General features: G+C 43.9%; 1 protein-coding gene across 1 annotated transcript in view; it reads right to left on the bottom strand.

The window, feature by feature from the left end:
- Positions 1-938: 938 nt before the first annotated feature.
- Positions 939-15,674, bottom strand: part of DNAH10 (dynein axonemal heavy chain 10) — a 53,510-nt gene continuing 38,774 nt past the window's right edge. Inside the window, exons 58-78 of the mRNA XM_030460689.1 lie at positions 15,411-15,547; positions 13,828-14,045; positions 13,229-13,450; positions 12,489-12,636; positions 11,724-12,003; positions 11,149-11,378; positions 10,213-10,486; positions 9,712-9,816; positions 9,073-9,227; positions 8,156-8,310; positions 7,720-7,903; positions 6,750-6,950; positions 5,420-5,629; positions 4,951-5,046; positions 4,079-4,250; positions 3,560-3,691; positions 3,202-3,413; positions 2,936-3,103; positions 2,529-2,709; positions 1,428-1,573; positions 939-1,085 (exon numbers count right to left, since the gene is read on the bottom strand). Of these exons, the coding sequence (XP_030316549.1) occupies positions 939-1,085; positions 1,428-1,573; positions 2,529-2,709; positions 2,936-3,103; positions 3,202-3,413; positions 3,560-3,691; positions 4,079-4,250; positions 4,951-5,046; positions 5,420-5,629; positions 6,750-6,950; positions 7,720-7,903; positions 8,156-8,310; positions 9,073-9,227; positions 9,712-9,816; positions 10,213-10,486; positions 11,149-11,378; positions 11,724-12,003; positions 12,489-12,636; positions 13,229-13,450; positions 13,828-14,045; positions 15,411-15,547 (3,773 nt within the window). The remainder of the gene's footprint in view (positions 1,086-1,427; positions 1,574-2,528; positions 2,710-2,935; positions 3,104-3,201; positions 3,414-3,559; positions 3,692-4,078; positions 4,251-4,950; positions 5,047-5,419; positions 5,630-6,749; positions 6,951-7,719; positions 7,904-8,155; positions 8,311-9,072; positions 9,228-9,711; positions 9,817-10,212; positions 10,487-11,148; positions 11,379-11,723; positions 12,004-12,488; positions 12,637-13,228; positions 13,451-13,827; positions 14,046-15,410; positions 15,548-15,674) is intronic.

Below are 15,674 nucleotides of genomic sequence, written 5' to 3'. Positions count from 1 at the left end.
GGACCGGCAAGAACCAACGGCTCCCAAATGCTGCTAAGCTTATGATGTGCCTTCAAAAAACTCAGAACATGATCTCTGTGAAAGCTGATGAAGGATCCCTGCCTGCCCTCTTCCCTGTCCCTTGCCAGCTGTAGTCCACCCCTTTTAAGCTTTTTCTGCAGGTGTGTGTGTGTGTGTGTGTGTGTGTGTGTGTGTGTGTGTGTGTGTGTCCCTCCAGAGCCTTGGGTCACTTCCCCCACAAAGGCACTGGCAGGGTGACAAAAGCTATTCCTCCTACCTGTGCTACTGCTCTGTTTTCCTGTGCAGCATGACAGCTTCCAGCAGGGTTGGGGCTCATCACAGAGGGTTTGAACACCCCCCAACCCTGAGGCCTCCTGTGCACCCTGACACCTCAGTCACCTCCTGTCCTGAAGCCCCAGACTCACTCCTCAGTGTTGCGCCTGCCGGCTGCCTGGTAGGGTTTGCTTCATGGTTGATGGGGAGGGATAGGGAAGAGCTGTGCTCCTGGAAAACAGCTGGCTGAAGAAAGTTTGTTACTCTGTGGTCTTTAAGTGTATTGCATTAACTGGCAGTGGGGTCGGGGTGGGGTTTTTTTGGCTGTTGTTGCCATATTTTTTTTATGGCAATCTATTGTATGAGTGCCCTCCCCTGCCCCTTGTTCAATGGAAGGCACCGCTTCTAAGCACAGCAGAAGTGATGCTTTGGGCAATTAAAAACATTTCTTACAAGCATACAGGCAAACCTCAGTCTCTGTGTGTCTGCTTGGAGAACCACAAAGCATAAAACCCACTTTTCTCCTCAAATATGTTTATTGCTAGAACCAGCTTGGTTTTACCTCACCATTTCAGGTCAGGTGTACCCAGGTGAACCCTATCCCACCCCTGGTGCTAAATCTTTACCTAATTTGATTCCCCACCTCAAAGGTTGGCTCCAGGCTGTCAGTCTGGATTCAGGGTGAGACAAACACCTTGAAGGACCCAATGGGAAATGTGCTTTGTAGTGTAAAGGTCAGCTTCAAAAACAAGGCCAACACCCATCGCATTCCTTCTCTGGGAGGTTGTGTACACAGGAGTCCTGAGGGTGTTCTAGAAGAGTGTGGAGGAAAAGACACTGAGCAGAGTTTGAAGGAAACAAGAAGGTGAGGTGCTAGGAGAGGTGCTTGACTCATACCCAGAAAATGCCCTCGTAATGGGAAATAATTAAAAGAGCAGTGGGGTAAGAGTGTCCCTCAGACCCTGGTGCCTGAGTGCCTGAAAGGAAAAGGGGCAGCAAACATCTTAAACCCCCCTGTGTCACCTGTAGAAAAGTAAAACTTCAGTAACAGTTCATGTGAGAAGTGTTAAACTCCATACTTTGTATACTAGTGGTATAAAATAGTAAAATCCTGCTGGCTGTGCCAAGAGGGAAGGGGAGAAGAACAGAAGTACCTGGAGCTTCAGCCTGTGTGCCTCGATGGGGATGATGTTCAGGATGGGCAACTCCACCACCAGGACTCCAGGTTTGCTCTTGATGAGGCAGCCGTGCTCCGTGTCCCAGTCTGCTCCTTCCAGGAACAGCCCAGACACAAAGCAGCCTGTACAGGCAGAAAACAACAGCTCATGGAAGTTGAGCTACAACACAAACCAGTTTCAGACAGCTGGTGTCCCAGCAATAGCTGTGCTGGCATTCACAGGCAGGACAAAACCCACTTCACCATTTCAGACTGCAGCTACCCCGGGGTGTGTTTGCCTGTGGTGGTTTTATAACAGTACAGCTGTGACCTACTGTGCTTCATTTTTTTTTCCCCAATTAAAATTGCCTGAGTTGCACCACATACAGTGACAGGAGCAGTAACTGCTTTGCTTGCAGTTTTCTTCCCCACATTGGGTGTCCTCCAGGTGTAAGAGGGTGGTGTCACTCCTGGGGGGCTGCAGGTCAAGGGTTGGGATAGAATTGTTCTGGTACAAATGCCAAACGTTTTTATGAAATGGTTGTAAACAAGAACTAGTCTGGGTAAGGCCTTAAAGTGACATTTTTAACTCTTATTTTTCATCTTCTGTTCCCAATCAGGTCTGGTACTCAAAAGCATTGCTTAGCTGTCCCTGTACCCAGTCTTTGTTATATTCAGTAATTACAACATCATTAGCCATAGAAAGCTATCATAAAGCTATCATATTTACATCATACATCAGGGTTTCTTGTTTGTTTAAATAAATTTCAGCATATTATTTGTGGTATAAATAGGTCTTTATAAGCCTGCTAGGACTGGTGATGTTCTAGCCATTAAGAAAACAGTATGGATGTCAAGAGATAAAAGAGCAGGGGAGAGGTATCAGTTCAAACACAGGCACGTGGGTGAAAAGAGCTGAAGAAAGATCACTCAGGAAGCAGAAACCAGAACCCAGCTTGAAATCATGTGGACTGTGAAATGTAAACCTAAGGGTGCTGTCTGCAGGGGTATCATCTCAGGCATTTACTCAGGATGCCAGGCAGCCTTCCTCACTTATTAACTTCATTATTTTTGCCAAATAATCCTTAAAAACACCTACCTTGAGCAGAGGCTTCAGCGATCTCTTCTGCACTCCTGAACTTGGTTACCTCTGTGTAGAGGGTGGAGTGATCCAGAGGCCACTTGTTTTTCCTGCAGGTGGCTTGAACAAGAGCTGTCAGGTAGGACTCTGGGATGTGCAGGCCCGAGAGCCACAACACCTTGGGCTCACCATCATTCACCTGCAACCAGAGAGCGAGCAGGAGCTGCAGCACCTGGTTCTCCCAATGCTCTGAAAGCCCAGGCAGTGGCTCGGCTGCCTTGCAATCATCCAGTATTGCTCTAGGTGGTGATGGGCATGAACTTAAGTTACTTAAGCAGTGTCTGTTCACTGACTTGAGTCAGTGCCACTTTGCACACTGTTATCATGCAGATAAACAAAACAAAAAGCCTTCAGGAGGCACTCACCCAGCTGGTGTACTGGTTATACCGAGCTCTGAAGTAAATAATCCAATTTCCCAGGGTTTTCAGCGTGTCCGGGGCGAGGCGTCGCCAGATCCCAGGAATCTGCCCATTAAAGAGAGCCCGAGCCACATCATCCAGTTCACTGCTCATCCCAACCTCCCCAGACAAGGCCTGGAAAGAGAGGAAAAAGACAGGAAAGAGAGTCTGAGTGCTGCCAAGGGGAGGGTAAGGCCCGAGTGAGCTGCCCCAGGTGCTGTGCTCTGACTTACACGCTGCAGTTCAGCCAGGGACTTTGCCATCCGGGTGATGAGTTTATTGAAACGTTCCAGCTCCTGCAGCAGCACCACAGTGGTCGGGGAAATCCCTCGGCCAACGGTTTTCCTTATCTGGTCAAGATCAAATACTTGGGGTATTTTGTTTTCTATGTCCTTAGCAACATTTGCAATGAATTCATCACGACTGATCCCCGTGCCAGTTTCACCTGAAAACAAAACGGTTTCCTGAGGCTGACTCTGCAGAGGTTACCCCTTCACTTATTAATTCCCTCATTGAGAATCAGCCCCCACGGGGAGGAGCCACCTCATTACTTGTTCTTTACAAACCCAGTTCCTAAACTGGAGAATGCACCTGTTTGAGGCTGCAGCTCCAGAAGATGGGTCCACATATCCCGAACTGCCTGGGTGTAATAACCAATCTCAGCATTGGCATGAAGGCCAAACACCTCGGGGGTATTGGCCAGTGGCAATAATTCTATTGCATCTGCAATACAAAAAGACATTAACTAAAGATAAAAGAGATTTTCATGAGCCATTTTTATTCAACTGCTACAGCAGGTCTCTCTCTCTCTCTCTCTCTCACACACACACACAAACACACACACCACCTCTCTTCCCAGAAATGTATCACTTCATAATTAAAAAAAATTAACGTCGTTTACTTGGAGATTTTTATCTTTTTTATAAGAAATGAGCTGGCTGGTCAGCTCACACTGTAGTGGGCTGCTCACTTAAAGCAAGACCAAGATCATCAGTGCATTACACACACAAAGCCTGAAATCCCTCTCAACTTCTCATGAGGAGCATCTGTACTGCCAGTAGCTTACTTTTATTTAATGCTAGTTTGTGTGGCAGGAAAAGCATTTCTCACCTACAAAGTCATCTTTTACAGCCCCTTGTGGAATCCTATAATCAACCTTGTCGTTTTTATAAAAATGAAACATTTGGAACGTGTCAAATATGAAGTCCCCAAGGTACTCATCCATGTAGACAGTCAGGATGCGGCGGTCAAAGCTATCGATGGCACGGCCACCATACATCACCTGGAAATGAGGCACATCAGTGTCACAGCACTGCTTTGGGGGCAGAAAACACAATTAAAGATCATTGAAAAGTCCCAAACAGTCTTTGCTTTTGCAGTGACCACATGGGACAACACTGCTCCCCTTGAAGGATACCTTTAGGATACCATCAACATTTTCCCCATCCCCCTGTTAAGGGGGAACAAGCAGGAGATCTTTGGACTAACACCCAGTCCTGGTGGTTTGTGTGCAGTGGTACCTTCCCCAGGTACCAGCTCACACTCATCTGGGATTAAGTGCTGCAAAATAACAGTTTCCTGTAGGATTCTGCGTCACTGAGAACTGTCAGGCTGCTGCACAGCACACACCCCATCCAGCACTGCAGGAGCTGGGTAAATACCTGTCCAGCACTCTCATCACTCACACTCCCCTCTGCTGATGACTCTGAAAGGTTGGGCTGCTCAGCTCCTGTCACCAGTGAGTCCCAAGGGCACTCACTCAAAATTAATTAAGCACCATAACTCCCCTGTTGTTCAGCTACACACAGTGGCCCCACCTCACTGAGAATGACTTGCTCAGGGCTGTGCAGGAGTTCCAAGACTGCCCAGGAGAGCTCCTCAGGCAGCTTTACTGGATGACACAGCCCCATGCAGCAAGGAAGTTTCATTTATCTGCATTTTTTTTACATCAAAGGTTCCTTAGTGACATTGTAGGCACTCACCTCACCAATCAGATATTTGAGACTGCTCCAGGGGATTTTATCATCATTCTGTTGGAAAGCTTTTGTTAAGTACGTGTTAAGAATTTCCATGCAGACCTAATAAATATAAAATAAAGCTGTTGGAACATGTGAGATAAGAAGATTCATATATATATCCATAGAGCTTATATAATGCAGTTGTTTGAAAACTAATGATCATTTCTTTCTCAAATAATTAAAAAGTTAAGTATGAATCCTCTTGAGAGAAGAAACCCATGAGAGAGGCAACAGAAGCAAGAAGGATTCTGATTAATGTTTAGTGGGCAAAACAGACATCAGAGAAGGTGGGTGGTCTGTATGTGCCCACAGCAACAGAAAACAATGAGAAAAGATTAAAGCTGGAGAGATTATGCTTTCAAAAGCAATGTGAGCAACTTCATTTTCTTAAATAAAATCTCTTTTTTTCTCCAGCAACACATTATTTTCTTACCTGGAAATCAGACTCATTAAAATCATAGGGTACATTCCAGCCAACCTTTCCAAACTTCCTTCTCTCCTGAACCACAGCATGGAAAAATGCCAGGACATAGACTAAGGGTTTAAAGGCAGGATGTGGGCACTGCTCTAAGGCTTCCTGGGGAATTCTGAAGTAGGTGGCTCTCATATTCAGTTTCAGGCCATTGGGTGGTTCTGTCACAACCTATCAAAATAATAAGGGAAGCCATGGATTATTGGATAGACTCAGGGAAATCTATCACTCTGTAAATCTATCACACTCAGTAAGCTGCAGAATGCAAGCTTGAAAGTTTTTAATTGCTTTCCAAATCTGTATCAATACAGATTTTTTTTTTTTTCCTAAGTAAAGGCATGAAACATATGTAGAGACAAATAGTATTATTTTAGAAACAGTCATGTTGTTGGAAAGACATTATTAGATTTAAACTTGAAGATCTAATTTACTGAAATATCAGCACTTTATACATTTTGCTGTGTCCTACATATCCCCCAGTAAGGTGGCTTAGGAGTCTTTGATACGGCTTGACTGATGGCCCAGCTTCCTGGCAGCTTTTCCAAAGTGCTCTAAAACCTTCCTTCTCATGGACAGACTTAGCAAGAGTGTATCTGAAATCTGTTAAAGATACATTCCTGCTCACTTCTTGCTGCACCTCTAAGCACTGCTGGAGGTGAACACTCCAGAGCTGGCACTGATGCACCAGAGCACATATGGAATGGATCTGTCATGCCACTGCTTTCAAATCTGTGAAATGAAATAATTATGTTTACAGGACTGCTTCACCACAACAGAAGTAAAGCAGCCATAGCAAAGAACACTGGGCCAGCACTGGGTTTGTGCCTTCAAAATAATCAGCTCAGTTTGCTTGTGATAAATGTGGCAGCCTCGAGGAGCAGCTGGAAACCATTATCCTATTGACAAGGTCTGCTCCACTGGCACTCCTGCCAGGCTAGACACAGACCTCAGCTCTGTGCTCCAGCATTGGGACTGACAGAACTGTTCCTGTCTCTCTGGATTGTTCTCACTTGTGGCAGCATTTGAGTCCACAGAGCATTTGTCACGTTTCCAGGTTTACTTGCAAACTTTATTCTGAAATAGCTGCTTTAGGAAAAAAAAAAAAGCTGAACATTCCACCCAAAGGAAAAAAAATCACTCTAAGATAACAAGATGATGAAAAAAAGGATTTGGCTTCTAAAGACAAAAAGCAAGTACATGCAGCTCCACTGCTGCACTGGGGCTGTGCTCCTCCGAGTCTGTTTTCCTGAGAAGGTGAGTGCCCCCCTGCCAGGTTTCCCCCACACTTTACCTTCAGGGACTTCTGCAGAATCCCCAGGGGGAAGCCCTTGGTGGGGTCAGTAGTCAGCCAGAGGCGAAAGTCTGGGTGAGGCTCTGTAATATTCTCCAAGGCTTTCTCCAGATTGCTGAGCCACCTCACCAAAAGGTGACAGTTCTGCAACATGAGCCACTCACCACTCACCACCACGCTCTCCAGCATCTGCAAAGCAATCTTGAGAGGGAAAGAACCACCCGTGAGTGACTCTCCCTTTATCTTGTAAGCAAACTGGCTCTGATGGAGTAGTGAAGTGGCTTGATTACTCCTAGCAAGCACACTTTTAACCTTTTAGTTTTAGTAGATTGAGAATGCTCCTTGCTGAGAACAGACCTTCCCCAATAGCACAAGAAGTTGCTCTGAGATGCTTTGATTAATTTCATTAATTCCTTTTGAAATTAAAAGTCATGCAGACCACTGAGCTATTTCAGAATGATCCAGGAGTGTGCATGGCCTGAGAAGAGTGAAGCTCAGAGGTGAGGCAGTGGTGGTTTAAATTAATCAAAGAGGAATTCTCCCACTGACTGAGTTCACAGGAAATGCAATCACCTGCAAGGCTCTGGACATCCTTCCTGGAAAGCCACAGGAAAGAGCAGCAGGTATTGTTTTGGTAACAAACACTTGTTTTGGTGACTTCCAGACAACTCATGTCCATAGAGTGACACAGGGTCACAGATTAACCTTTGAGAGGCTGCAAAGTAACATCTTTTCAGCTCAGTTTTAAACAGATGACATGATCATCATGATTCTGAATTAGTCAATTAACCAAATGTCCCTTTCCATTATAGGGAAGCATTATTCCCAGGCTGACAACCTGTGTGCTGTGTCTGAACCACAGAGCAACTCCCTTGAAACAGAGCAGAAAGGAAATTTGAGCAGGCCCCCACATTAGGAGCATGATTTGAACTCACACAGCAGCATGAACCTGCCCTCCCACCAAAGGTACCGTTTCTTGTCCTTGTCCCATGGCCAGCAGCTTGATCTTGTCCCCCCCAAAGCCTGTCTTCTCAGCCAGCTTCATGAGGTCACTGACAGGATCAGAGCCAGGACTTAAGATAAAAACAACGGGTGAGGAAGGGCTGCTCTGCTCAAAGATGGCTTCAAAGCTGATCACAGGAGGCTGCACATACCTGGGGGGCAACAAAGCACAATAAACAGGTGATTTACCCATGAGCAGCCACCTGGTGTAAAAGACACAAACATCAGAGCTCAGTGCAGGCTGCACAGGGCAATGAGGCAGCAATAAACCACTCTCTGCTGTTCAGGCAAATTAAGAAGTCATTTACATAGTTGATTACAACTTCTATGTCATAGTTGATCACTATTTCTGTGTGAAATAGCTGAATGGTGTGGTTTAGATTTGGTGGAGCACAGTGACTTACTTCTCACCCATTGTCACAGTCACATAGTCAGTTACTGCCCGGTACAGTCGGTCCACCCGGAAACACCTCAGTAGCAGAAGCTTCTGGAAGCTGCTGAGGGTGTCCTGGTACTGCATGGGGAATGGCATCTGCTCCAGGGCTTCTGTGTCATACCACTGGGGAGAAAAAAGGGGACACGATGCTAAGGGGTCAAATGGATCCATCAAGGACTTCACCAGGGGAGCAGCCAAAGCAATTTGGTTAATGAAGGGCCAAGAAACACAAAGAGAACAAAGAATAAGAAGAGAATTAATAAGAATAAAAGACCAAAGTCAGCCAGCTGCAATGAAATATTAAAAATGGAGTGTCAAAAATTCATCTTTTTCAGTATAAAGCATTCGAGTCCAGATATATATTTCTGCTTTCATATCATGTCAAGTAATTCTCTGAACACAGAAAAACCAGCACCTCAAGCAAAAAGTATTAACAGATTAACTTCTTACAAAACAGGAAGACATGGGATGAAACAAAGAAGCCTGTGTTTGTAACCAGCCTATAGAACTCACTGCCATGAGAAGATCAAAGAACAATGTAGCAGTACAAAAAGAACAGTGAAATATTGACTGCTGAAACCAACAGCAAAACCTCCAGACTTCAACAGGGCAAATAACTCATCTGACTAGGAAATAATTTAAAAATTACAGTATCCCAGGGAAGGTTTTTTTGTTTTGTATGTTTTTTTAGATAATAAGAGCCCTAATTCTTCTGGCAACAAGCCAATCACTAACTGAGGTAGAGAAGAAAAGGAAGGGCTTGACAGAAAGAACCAGTGGTGACATGCCTCCTGCTGAGTGCTAAGCACATTGCATCAGACTTGAATGCTCAAGACCAGCAGAAAAACAAGGAGAGAGAGGACAGGGCTGCAGAAAAGCACGTACGTTTTTCCATACATCTGGATTGTTTTCCACATCATCTGGAAGAGACTCAAACTTCTCAGGAAAGAGCTCAGACAAACGAATGAGGTCCTCCCAGCCTTGATCTGGAAGCCAAGGAAATGGTTTCTCCCTCGTGCTCTTCTCCAGGGAAATATTGCCTGGTCAGAGTCAGAAACCAGAGTCAGTGTCCGTGTCACAGATTCCCCAATACATGACCACACAGACAGAGGAACCAACTTGAAATTTGTTTCTGGAAGCACAATAAAAATTAATCTGGGCTGCTGAAGATGGCAGTTCACAAACGCCTGCAAAAGCCAGAGTTTTGCCTTTGCAGACATTTCTAAAATTATTTATAAGTAGTCAGAGAATTAACAAAGATTACATTCTCAGGTAAAACCCTAGCAGTTAGCTAATGTGAGACTTGTTAACATCTGCAGAGAAAGATTAACCTCTTTGCTGCTTAACAAAATGAAGAAAAACAGACACAGCAGAATCCAGAATTTGTGCAAACCAGCACAGTTCAGTGGTTTCTCTGGTTTCTAGCTCTTACACCAAATCATATCTAGGAAAAATCTATCTTACAAATATCTTTTAGCTATTGCTACCTCTATCTATATACTTATGTATAAATCTTTACATTACCTTTCAAAAAGAACTCAAGTTCTTCTTGTGGAACTCTGCCATCAATTTGCTCTATCTTGATGGTCATATTGAAGGAGAACAGTAACTTGTGCTTCTCAAACAAGCCTACATTAAAAGAACAATATTTTTAAAAATCAGATGCTAAAACTTGTGGAACTGAAGCTATCTTTAAATCCATACCCTTCATCTGGTCACCCCACAAAAATCAGGATGATCAAAAACAGGGCTTTAGATCAGGCTTACAGAGTTTAAACAGAACCCAGGGATGTGAGATCTGTAGCTGTGATTTCCCTTTCAGAACTTTATTAAGAAAACCATTTCTTTGGAAGTTACAATGGTAACAAACAGAAACAGCAGGGAATAAAGTGCTCTGGGACCAGTGCTGAAAGCCAAACATCACTGAGTTCACTCTTTGGTACTTTGTCTCTTTACTGTAAACCAGTGGAAGGCACAGATCCTACCAGGCACTTGCACATCAGCCCATCCCTGAGCCCCACTGACCTGTGCAGCCATAGTTGTAGGTGTTGAAGGTCAGGGTGTCCATGATGTTTTTTAACCTCTTGGGAAGAATAGGACTGGGCATGGATTTCCGAAGAGAAAGCCCAAAAACCTCTAAGAAGGAGACCAGTGAGTACTGATACATGATGTTGACAAGTGCCATTTCAGATAAAACAGAGAATAAAATGGCCCCTCTCCTGGCAGCTGGTCTGTAGCCATCTCGGAGGCGATCGATGTCCACGGCTGTGGTCTCTGCCAGCTTCAACTTCTCAATCACCTGGACATGCATCAATTTTACACACAGGTCATTTCTGTGTATTTATTTGATATCCCAAAAAGCAGTGCCTGCTCTAGGTGGGACACACAGGGAATCTGGGCAGGTAATCCTAAAGAAGCAGTGTGAATTGTAAAAAAAAATCAAGTGGTAGATAAAATGAATGCCACCTTCCTATCTGTGAAAAGTGAAGGCAAAGATTTGCACAGAATCAGGGAAAAAGTGTGGGAAAGGCCCTCAGTACTTCAGCTCAAAGCTGGACCATGACCTCCACTAGATCATGTCAGCTGTGCCTTTGCCCAACTGCAAGGATGGAGATCCTATATCCTCTCTGAGTAATAAAAATCTTAATTTTTTATTTCCAATCTGATGCAGTACAAGATAAACATTGTTTCAGAACTGAAAGAAATACATCCCATGCTCTTTGCTCTACAACTGTAAACACCATTATTTTGGTCCTGATAAGGATTTTTCTGAAGGTAGGGTTTGGTTCTCTGATGTAATAAAATACTGCCCAATACTAAAAGATGGAACATACTCATGAGAGAAGTCTCCATTCCTTTCAAACTAAACCCTAGCATCAGGGGTGAAAAATGAAGCATAATGAAAAAGGAAATACAATGTTCTGCTAGTAGATATCTTTCAAACAAGCCCAGACCCTGTACCTCCACAGCTTTGCATTTTGTCTCTTCCAGGGTTTCCACCAAGTCCATGTTGTCCAACATGTTTCCTGTGGAAGATGTCAGCTCCTGAAGGAGTGAGTCTTCCAGATTTTTCAGCAAGTTTTTGTTGTCACTTGTCTCCTGAATCAGCTGCTCTCTCTGTTCTTCCAATTCCCTTCTTTCAAAGCCCGTAATGACACTGAGCAACTGATCCTCCAGGCCCTTTAGTGTAACTGCAGGAACAACAGATGCTCACAGCACAGACTTTTTTTTAAACACAATGAGAGTTTTTGCACAAAGTATTTCATTTCCATCATCTCATAAATGCAACAAACTGACTTAGCTACTAACTCTGTATCTTAATTCTACCAAAGCATCCTAATATGAGAGGTGTAAGAAGAGATACTTAGCTCAGTTTCACATTAAAACAGAGAAATGAGAAGAATTTTCTACTAAATAAGATGCTAAGTATAAGGGAGAATATACATTTTTTGGCATTTCCTTGCTGTTTCAAAAAGCCCTAATCCTGCACTACAGCAGAATCACTACCTTGTTACTAAATGCAGATGTTTGCTTACCTGTGTTATTGATAACCATAGCTTTGCCAAACACAGAGGGAGAATACTTTGGGTTCGATAGCTTGGTGTTGAGGTACAATCTAAAATTACTGTCATAATCAACCTCTTTGTCACCCAGGACAATGAATGTTCTTCCCTGTGCAACTTTGATATTCTTCTCTAAGACATTGTCGATCACAGGATCAATGTATTCATCAACACCATGCAACAAGAAAGGGGTTCCATACTTTATGGCCAGTTCTAGTTGTTTAAGGAAATCTGGGTCATTAAAGGAAGCCATCTGCAAGAGAAAAATGGGAAGAGAGGACTGATATGCAATTAACTGGACATTAATATTTTACAATAGTTGCCAGCACTAACAAAGTTTGCTCTTTGTTGCTTTTTGTCTTTCCTCTTACAGATGATATAAACTGCACTGGGGTAAAACAGCAAAAGTGTTGATTTTTTTCTGATCAGTTAAGAATAATTTCCATTTGGATACCTGTTTTTCAAAGTTCCAGCTGTGCCTCTGACTGTGTTATTGTCCTACACAGAAACTCCACCTTGGAGTTGATGTAAAACACAAGCTACAGCAGCCCTCTGGCTGTACCATTCCTGCATCTATTAATGCTGGCCAAGATCCCATCCCAAAGAGTTAAGGCCATGTGAACAGTGACAGTCACTACAGATTTCTCAGTAGATAATTCATTCCCTATTCAAGGCAACAGATACTTATGCAGCTTTGAAAACAACCAGTGAAGAGGTAAAATGATCATTTATTTTTACCCTCAGGTTATTTTTTTCTTCTTTCTTCTTAATCCAATGCAATGCCTGTTGCTGGGGGTCAATACAGAGTGGGAAACGACTTGCATATGTTGTCAGGATGCCATTCTGGACAGAAAGCTCATCTGGGGGCAATCCTTGAGAAGCCCACCTGGGAATGGAATGGATAAAAGACCCTGCTGGGGCAAAAACTGGCTGGGAGAGTAGCACACTGCATTTCTCAGTAAAATGATGTGATTCATTCACTATTAGACACAGAAGGAAAAATGCACTGTAGGTGATTGTAGGAATAGTGTCAAAACTCACACTGACTCATTGTCTGAGTCATTTGTAACTGTACTACTCGAAACTGTTGCATTTGGTGAGTAATCTTGAAATATGGGTGACCTGGGCATGGGCTTAACTCCAAATTAATTGAAATCAATGAAAAGGCTCCTGCTGGTCTTGGGGTTGAACACATATTACAGATAACCTCTTAAAAATTCTCCTAAGAAGGTATTATATGTGTCTAGCTTCAGTGAATCAGCCCGGAGTATGAAGAATGGTTTGTTGAATCAAATAGCCTCTGTTAGCCAGAAGAAAAGTAATTTGTCTTATCTCAAAGGCATGAAATTAAATGGGATTCCTTCATTATGGCTGTGCACACCCACCCACAGTGCCCATCCTGTGCTACAGATTCAGATCCAAGCTCTCACTTCCCAGTTTCACATCCAGTAGTCACTGGGTTTCTTGACCAGACATACCTGCTGACCTCCACATCATTAGTCAGGAGGCTCTCCAACTTAAATGGCTGACCAAGAGGAATGTTTCGTGAGAGGATATCTTCTTGCCACACTTGATAGATCATTTCATTACGAAACTCCCAGCTGAATGCTCCTGCATAGCTCAGGAAGGCAGCACAGAGCAGGCAGTCCCCAAGCAGCTCCACCTTGCGTACTTCATAGTCCTCTAATTCCTTTGTCCACCTGATAGAATTAATTATTACAGAATCATGGGTCAGTCTGCAGCAGGGAGATGGGGATTAGATGCAGAATTTTCAGCTGCTGCTACTTTAGATGTTGGTTGAGACAGAGCCCTAGCTTTACAATCAGTTTTCCTCTCACTGTTCTTATGGCCAGAGACACTGAGTTGATCTGAACCTTTTTAATCTGAGTTCACCTCTTTCTTCTGCACTAAAATTTATTATTTTTCAAGAGCTAATGGATATTACCTTAGAATGTACATTAGCTCTTCTCAGAGGAAAACATCACATGAAGTGACATTTCCAAATACGTCTCAGTCTGACAGATTTTATCCCCCACCAGACACCAGACAAAGTGTCCCTCTTTGTATCTAGGCTTACCTCTCATTCTCAGATCCCAAGCCAGAGATCAGCTTGTCAGCAGCTTCTAATCTTCTCTGCATAATCTCTGCTTCTTCTTGTAACTGTTGCTTTTCTCTTATTGCCTCTTGGTATTTGTCCCCCAAAGCTTTAAGCTCAGCCTGAATGGCAGCCAGCTCTGCCTTTATCTTTTCCAGTACCCGCATACTGGAGTAATAATTCCGTTCCAGCCTGGCCACCTACACCACATGATGAAGGAAACATGAGAGTATCAGAGGAAAGAAAGGATTTGGAGAGAAGTCTCAAGATCTCAGATTTCTCACTTTTCTATTTCAAAGTGTTCTGGTAATAAACAGTGCAGGCTAAAATAACTGGCACTGTTTCTCACCCACTTTTCCCCATCCCAAACATATACATCATCATTCCAAAGCAGACACATCTCCTAGAGGTTTGAAAACACAAGGTACACGAAGCATGGGAGCAGTCCTGCTGACACTGGAGGGGGACAAAAGGGAAGGACTGCTTCATAACAAAACTAAAACCTCAAAAATAGTCAGACTCATCATGTAGTGAATACACTTTCTCAGTAGTTAGCTGTATATAATAACCTTTTCTTGAAGAAAGTTTCCCAGCATCATCTGCTGGACATTAGATTTCCCTTGGTAACTTTTCAGTCTTCCTAAAAAAAGTTAATAAAAAGGTTTGTACTTAAGGGCCATGGATGTTGTATACTACTGGGCTCTGTCCACATGCCATGTGTTTTGAGTCTGTTTTCAGCAGACAGCTAAGAACTGTGGTTTGCTCAGCATGTTAGATTAAAAAATTCCAGCTGAAGACATTCCTCCTTCCTTCTTCAAGCACTGGCATGGATGGGAACCTGCACTGCAGCATCACACACCAGTGTTTGTAACTGAGTACCTGCCTCACACCTGCTGCAATAGATCTCCTAAGAACTTAAAATCATAGAATCCTAGAATGGGCTGGGTTGGAAGGGACCTCAGAGATCATCAAGTCCAACCCTTGATCCACTCCCACTGCAGTTCCCAGCACATGGCACTCAGTGCCACATCCAGTCTCTTTTGAAATATCTCCAGACACAGAGAATCCACTACTTCCCTGGGCAGCCCATTCCAATGGCTGAGCACCCTCTCCAGAAAGAAATTCTTTCTAATCTCCAACCTAAACCTCCCCTGGCACAACTTGAGACCCTGCCCTCTTGTCTTGCTGAGAGCTGCCTGGGAAAAGAGACCAACCCCCCCCTGGCTCCAACCTCCTTTCAGGGAGTTGTAGAGAGTGATGAGGTCTCCCCTGAGCCTCCTCTTCTCCAGGCTGAACACCCCCAGCTCCCTCAGCCTCTCCTCATAGGATCTGTGCTGGATCCCTTCACCAGCCCAGTTGCCTCCTTTGGACCTGCTCCAGGACCCCAATCTCCTGCCTGAACTGAGGGGCCCAGAACCGGACACAGGGCTCGAGCTGTGGCCTCACCAGGGCTGAGTACAGCACTGAGTACTTCCTTTTAAGCACCTCAAGGAGCAGAAACAGGCAGTCTACAGAACTGCTGAGTATTATTTTTCTCATCAGGATCATGCATCCACACACTTTACCTTCTCTCTCTTCGGTTTGACATCTTTAACTACATCACAGTAGCTCATCACTGCTCCAACAAACTTTAACATCCCCAGCCCTGCCCTGCTAACAAGTTCCATTTCAGTGAAGCTAGTGTTAAGGTTCTTTAACAGACCTAAAAGGGCAAACACAAAAACATTGCAAGTGAGTTGAGTTACAGCACTGAAATCCTCACAGAAATAGTTTTTCCTACCAGCACTATGGAGCAATGTTGTGACAGACAACATGAAACGTTTTTCAGG

This window comes from Calypte anna, chromosome 15 (assembly GCF_003957555.1).
Source record: "Calypte anna isolate BGI_N300 chromosome 15, bCalAnn1_v1.p, whole genome shotgun sequence".
In the NCBI taxonomy this organism is placed as follows: domain Eukaryota; kingdom Metazoa; phylum Chordata; class Aves; order Apodiformes; family Trochilidae; genus Calypte; species Calypte anna.
This window is presented reverse-complemented; position numbering and strand designations above follow the sequence as displayed.